Here is a 7,097-nt window from a genome sequence, read left to right as displayed (position 1 = left end):
TTAGTCACATCATTTAACTTCCTATAATCAACGCAAAAACGGGTAGTGCCGTCCTTCTTCTTTACCAAAACAACTGGCGAAATCCAGGGACTTGATGACGGTTCGATGACGCTTTGATTCTGCGTTGTCGTTATCATTTCGTTTACTTCTGTTTGTTTTGCTAGAGGAAGACGTCGTGGTACTTGTCGGATCTGTTTCGAATCCTGAGTATCAATTCGGTGAGTTACCAGAGCTGTTTTACCTTGGTCATTGTCACCGGTTGAAAACACGTCTGCAAAATCAGCAATCAACGCCTCGGCTTTTAGACGGTCTTCTTGATACAAATTGAGTTCATCCAGTAGATTTTTGGTAAGTTCTTTGTCAGTTGGTAGAACCTTTTCCTGTTGCTCCATATCTAATGATTTCACCAAATTTATTGATTGGCAATTACCTATTTCCTCGCTTTTTTAATTTTAACAGTGTGTTTAGCGGTATTCATTATTCTGAGAGGAATAAGACCATTTTTGTTCGCTTCTACCAGGCATTTTCCAATGACCGCGTTCTGTACATTTGTCGTTGAGGTTGGCTCCATCAAATAGAACTGGTGGCCCCCAGGATCGCAATTCAACTTGCCCCATACGATGTTTTCATATGATTGAGGTAGTTCTATGTCACAATCGACTGTCACTCGAATGCATTTTTCGTCGCAATCCCCCATTATCACTTTTGTATTTCTCCATCTAAGAATGCGTTTTGTCAGAAAGTCGACACCTATTATGCATTCGTCGATGATATCCGCGACTAAGAATGAACCTTTGAATAACAAGTCGCCTAGCTGAACAGTACGGAGAATCTTTCCATAGACTGAAGCTGTTCCTCCGGTAGCTGTTCGAAGGATGTATTTGTTAGAAGTCTCTTTCTTTAGATTGGGTACCAAATCAGATCTTAAAATCGATTTTGTTGCTCCGGTGTCGACTGTAATTACACATTCTCGTTGATCAACTTTTCCGTTCAGCCATAGGTCGTTTCGATTTCGATGTAGTCTGGAAACGTAGGTCGTTTCGATTTCGATGTAGTCTGGAAACGTTAATTACGGTACTGGGGGCGTCAATTCTACTAGCCAACCTCTGTCCCACAAAGTTGGCTCTTATTTGTTTTCCTTTCGTTAGAAGGGGCCAATCCTGAAACAGGATCATCTTCTCTTCTTTTGCGCCATCTTGTCGCGCAATTTCGGCAAGTAGTTATCTTTTAGGCGGTGTTTACAATCACGACGTAGATGGCCTTTTTCACCACAAATCCAGCATTGGGGTACACCATGCTGTTGAGGTTCGCGTTTCACAACCACCTTCTGGCAAGGGCATTCTTCATGTACTTGGCGTAGACGTACGTCACTTTTTGATGCTTGCTTTGCCGATTCAAAAGTGAGACTGTGCGCAACGGCATCCTTGAGTTTTCGTTTACCTGACAAGAGAAGGGATTGCTTGAGTTCCGAATCACAAAGGGCTTTGATAAACGTATCCAGGGCAGTTTTGTCTCTATGCTCGGGGTCTGATGTCGGATACGACAGCAATGTCAACCGTTCGATATCTTCTGCCAGCTGCTGAATGGATTCACCAGATCGTTGCGTTCTGTTTCTAAGTTGAGATCGATAAATCTGTATCATGTGTTCTTCACCATAACGTAAATCCAACGCGCTAACCAGAACTTCATAGTTGAAGTGGTTCTCCGCCGAAATCGTCTGAAGAACCTCTGCTGCTGAACCTTGCAGGGCCAGTATCAGTGCTGTTGCTCGTTCTTTTCCGTTCCAACAGTTACTAGTTGCCGCTGCTTCGAACTGGGTTTTATAAACGTTCCAGGACATCTCTCCGTCAAATGCTGGTACCTTCAAAATTCTTCCGGATGCGTAATCTAACGGCATGGCCATTTTTTTTGGATTGCTCCAATTCTCGCTTCAATTTGTCTATCTTGTGATCTACCTCAACGGTCTGACGATCAAGTTTCTGCTCGATCATTTCTATTCTTGTTGACTGTTCTTCAATCTGTTCTGCCACTTCCAATTTTACGTGTTTTAGCTGGTCCTTGATCTGTTTTAACTCCTCTGTCTGTCGTTCGGACTGTTCCTTGATCTGTTGTTTTATCTCTTCTGTCTGTCGTTCGGACTGTCGTTCGGACTGTTCTTTGATCTGTTCGGACTGTTCATTGATCTGTTGTTTTATTTCAGTTGACATACTAAGCAGAAGTTCCATCATTTTAGCGGTTGTAAACGTGCCTGTGCTAATTTCATTGTCTTCGTCAGCACCATCAAACTTGAATTCGTCTGGGTTCTTACCTTCGTCAATGAGAGCTTCTCTCAGACGTGCTACTAGTACTTCTTTGTTGCCACTTGTGACAAGGCTTCGTTTCTGTAGTTCTTCTCGTAGTTGAACTATGTTCAAACCACACAGTTTTGACATCGTGTTCTTTTACTATGAGTAGTAATTCGCTGGTCGAAGATCCCACTTCTGACACCAATGTTATAATACTCGCTGTCGTAACCGATTTACGATGCGACGGGTTCAAATCTTCAATTGAATAAAATACTCCAAACAGTTATTAGTTATTAAACTTTATTTAAAGAAGAAATCAACTAATCGTTTATTTCTAGCAAATTCAAATTAACACAACAATTAACTTTTAAATTGTTCAAAATCTATCGCTATGACAACGTCAACAAAACATATCAAATATCGCTTTAAATAATTCACCGAATCGCTATTCACAAAATCACAGAGTCACGAATTTACAAAATCACGAATTTCACTAATCGCTAATCTTCTTGCGACGTGCGCTTATATACTCTTCGCAAGCGTCGTTTCTAGATTCTTCCAGATGGTCCGATTCTAGCATATTCTAGAATGTTCTATGCGTTCGATAGCACGGTTATAACAATATTTTAATAACATATCATTATTATTATGCGTTAACAGTTTTATGAATGTTATGGATGTCCTTGATTAATGTTATTAATATGATAGATGTTTCAAATGTCATGAGCGATTTATAGACAGGATTACGTGGGGAGGAATAATTTTTGAAAACTTTCCAGAAACTCCATTGTAAATTAAACTTATTTTGAACTTTATGTTAAAAATTGTTGTGCGTGTGTGTTCAGTTTTTGTTATTTATTTGTTTTTTTTATTGAACAAATTTGTTTTCATGAATTCCCTGATTTAACGTATCGAAATCTTATTAGATTTGGCTTTCCATGTTCTGTCAATTTGCTTTCAACTCACACTTCACACAGGAGACCACAAAAACTTGATACCAACTTACATTGATACAAAGTGATACAAACATTGATACAAACTTGATACAAACATTGATACAAACTTTATACATACATTGATACAAACTTGTACACATTTCAGCAATCATTCCGCTCTCCATACGCACGTCTGCTAAGGGCAAATGTAAACTTATCTGTTCATTTCAAATGTGCAAGCACAAAAATGTACTTCGTTTATTTATGAAAGCTTGCTAAACCAAAATCTTTTTTAGGTGTACCTTCACAATAAGAAGAAACCACTTGCAATGTTTATTTACTATTCAATCTGATAAGAACGCTAGTATCATTGAGCAATCTATGCCTAACAATAAATTGCCGACCAAATTTTTCGTCTTCTTGCTTGTTTGCATCGTAACCCATCCATTCTGCTGTTGGAATGTTGTCGTGTTTGTACATCTCACGTGTCTACGTATGTCTGTGTTGTTTGTATGCTTCTAATGTTGTGTACCCACTATGATTATAACAATAATAACAATAACAATAGTAATAACAATAATAACAATAATAATAATAATAATAATAATAATAATAATAATAATAATAATAATAATGTCATTCATTTAGCGCCATGACAAGCGACTGAGGAGCATTAACATTACAACAAACACACATTGTCTAAATACGCGTGAATCAACGCATCGCACACGTTTGCATGTGGTAGGTGGAGATCTCTTTACATTCGAACCCGGACACTGCGTCAACAACGCCAGGCACGTTAACCATTGCACCATCACGTATCTATAATATTTTGTGTTTATCATATTTGCGTGCTTAAAATATTTTCACGGACCCTTATCCATTGCGCGTCTCTACCTACAGCAATATTGTATGTCTGCAATGCGATATTGGTAATGTTACTATGAAGATGTCTGTGTGTTTGTATATTGATGCATGTATGTATGTTTATAACGCTCTCTGGCATATGTTTGTGTTGTATGTTTGGAAAGAGCATTTAAATGTGTTTGTCAATTGCTACACAAATTTGTTTGCCGAAATGTTTGTTTGTGTTTGTTTATATTTTGTTTCTCTCGTTTATATACAAGAAACCAAAATTATTCACGACTGTTTACGAGTTTTGATCGCCGCATGTTGCAGCCTCGTCAAGGCGGCCAACGCTGGTCCATGCGAGGTCTGATTGCACCACATGTCGTACGCGAAGATTTTCTTTTCTTATCGGAGCAGCTCGCATGCGGCCACCCACATTTTTGTGGTGTCGTTGGCATCGCATGCACCGTCTACCAATCTGGTGGCGGGTTGGGACAGGGGTCGACCATCACTATGAATCTTGTAATAATTATACGCTCTAGTAAGGTTACATGTGGCAATAAATATTATTATATCTTATAATAAAAGAGTGTTTGAAATTAAATGATTTCTAATGAGATTAACAACGTTAACGGGAGGTTAGCAACTGTTTTTAATCATTGATAAACTTTACACCACACCAAACTACATGTCAGAGATTTACCCGGTGACCTAGTTCAAACTCTATTGTCCGCTTTTAAGTTTATGATGTCTTAAATTGTATTAAAACACATTACATCATTTTACCTCACGTTACATCATACCCCATCACATCACATTACCCCATGTCTTATTACGTATATAACATCTCATCCAATCCCATACCACCACACCACACCACACCTCACCACACCACCAGACACCACACCACATTACCTCATCCACATGTGTACGTAGTAAGTACACGCTGCTAAAATGTGGCTTTGTACTAACTGCGATGGGGATAATCCAGAAAAAGTGATGAAAAAACAATTTGGAAGAAGGAAAAAGAAAACGAAAAATGAAGAAAAAGTCTAAATTTAAAAAATAAATGAGAAAAATTAAAAAAAGAGAGAAAAGGAGTGAAGAGGGAGTGAAAAGAAGTGAAGAGGAGTGACGAGAGAGAGAAAGGGAGAGAGAAAGAGAGAGAAAGAGAGAAAGAGAGGGAGTGAAGGAACATGCGTAGTGATGTTGCGTGCGGACTTGCGTATAAAAGTGCGTTGAGAGACGATGGAAGGAAGAATGAGAAGTGCGTCAAGTGGATCGTTGGATCAGTCTTTACATAATTTCTTCTTATTTTAATTCGTTCGTCAGTTTACTTAAGTCGTTTTTAATTTAAAATATTATCTGTCGTCGGTTATTTCGGAGTTTTAGTAAAAAAGAAAAGTGAATTTAAATTTCGAATCCTGTTGCGGCTACTTCTGTTAAAAATGTTTGCTTATTGTTCATAGTCGACAACATTTAAAAAACTTAATTGTAAATATTTAAAAATATAAAATTTAAATAAATAAAAAGTTAAAATATAAGGAAAATATACCTTGAAGCCCATCAGCTCATTATATGTTTTACATTCAACAAATTAGCAATAATTGTCCTCTGGATGATTTGGACAAAAGCTTGCAGTAACAGAAAATAAACATTGCAGTAGTAATAGTCAATAATTAATTAATTAATTAATTAATTAGTTAATTAATTAATTTGTTTCTTATTCTTAAATCATTTTTATTTTCCATGAATTTTTTTTACTCCGTTATTTATTTTCCGATATAATTTCGTGAGAATTTTTTAATGCTTGTTGGTTGTAACAATTTTTGATTTTATGAGGAATAAAAAAGAAGTTGTAGTAAGTGTAGTTGTTGTTGATATTGTTGGGGATTTCTTTTAATAATTCCAGATGAAAATAACATGGGCATGTTATGTTACACGTTGGTGAGGTAGGTGAATGACGCTTTGAAACGTGCTGATGACCTCAACCGTGGTTTATGTATGTTTAAAAATAAAAATAAAAAAGTTGTAAATAAATAAATCTTCTGTTGATTCTGCCTGCTGAATCACTGTCTATGGATTACAAACGCTAGTTCTAATATGATAATGAAGAAAAAGATGATGAGGAGGAAGAAGACGATGACGACCGTACTAGAATCTTATAATTAAAAATTATAACAACGACAACTTCAACGACAAAAACATAGCCAAATAGTTATGGTGACGTCAATAGTGATTATGGGGATGAGGATGGTGATAATAATGACGTCATTAATAACAATTCTCGCAAGTGAGTTAATGTTTTTCCTAATGTCGTCTTTATGATGGTACTGATAATTAGCAACTATGCATCCAATAAAAGCGCTCATTCGTAGAAACAAATGATCTTAAAACATATACAAATTTTCACACGTTCCCCCCCACCCCCCCCCCCCTTCCCCCTCCCTCCCACACTCCCACACACACACAAACACGCACACACACGCACAGAAATCCACACATACACGTAAACAGTAATCAACACACACCGCACTTATACACACACACACACAAACGCGTGTGTCACACACATGACGATGAATTTCAAAAATGACGAACTCTGTTGGACAAACACGCCACTGAAGATGATGGTGATGATGATGGTGATGATGGTGGTGATGGTGATGATGGTGATGATGGTGGTGATGGTGATTGTGATAGTGATGGGGATGATGATTGTGATGGTGATGAAGATAATAGAAATATAATTTAAATAAAATAATTATTTAAATTGACCTGTAAATAGGGCAAAAGTCTGTTGATTTAAATTATAAACAAATTTGACATGTATTAAAACAAAAATTAAATTAATAAAAATATTAAATAAAAACTAATAAAATTAAAATAATTTAATTACAACAAAAAAGCTTTTTTCAGCTAAATTGCCACCATCAACTTTAATGCTTGAAAGAATTAAAACATTCAAGTGTTAATTGTTTGAAAACGCTAAAACTCAAACTAAAACTCAACCGTTAAAACTGAAACG

The 7,097-nt window shown here is 36.8% G+C and overlaps 2 protein-coding genes across 2 annotated transcripts; one reads left to right on the top strand and one right to left on the bottom strand.

Moving 5' to 3' along the window:
- Positions 1–1,171: 1,171 nt before the first annotated feature.
- Positions 1,172–2,432, bottom strand: HELRODRAFT_163780 (hypothetical protein; the record flags this gene model as incomplete). Its single annotated transcript, XM_009027555.1, has 2 exons — positions 1,172–1,854; positions 1,970–2,432. 2 exons carry the CDS (start codon positions 2,430–2,432, stop codon positions 1,172–1,174), a joined length of 1,146 nt encoding a protein of 381 aa, XP_009025803.1.
- Positions 2,433–4,390: 1,958 nt separating this feature from the next.
- HELRODRAFT_163779 (hypothetical protein) lies at positions 4,391–5,069 on the top strand (the record flags this gene model as incomplete). Its single annotated transcript, XM_009027554.1, has 2 exons — positions 4,391–4,615; positions 4,968–5,069. The coding sequence occupies 2 exons, from the start codon at positions 4,391–4,393 to the stop codon at positions 5,067–5,069; spliced, it is 327 nt and encodes a 108-aa protein (XP_009025802.1).
- Positions 5,070–7,097: the final 2,028 nt, after the last annotated feature.

This window comes from Helobdella robusta, assembly GCF_000326865.2.
Source record: "Helobdella robusta unplaced genomic scaffold HELROscaffold_5, whole genome shotgun sequence".
In the NCBI taxonomy this organism is placed as follows: domain Eukaryota; kingdom Metazoa; phylum Annelida; class Clitellata; order Rhynchobdellida; family Glossiphoniidae; genus Helobdella; species Helobdella robusta.
This window is presented reverse-complemented; position numbering and strand designations above follow the sequence as displayed.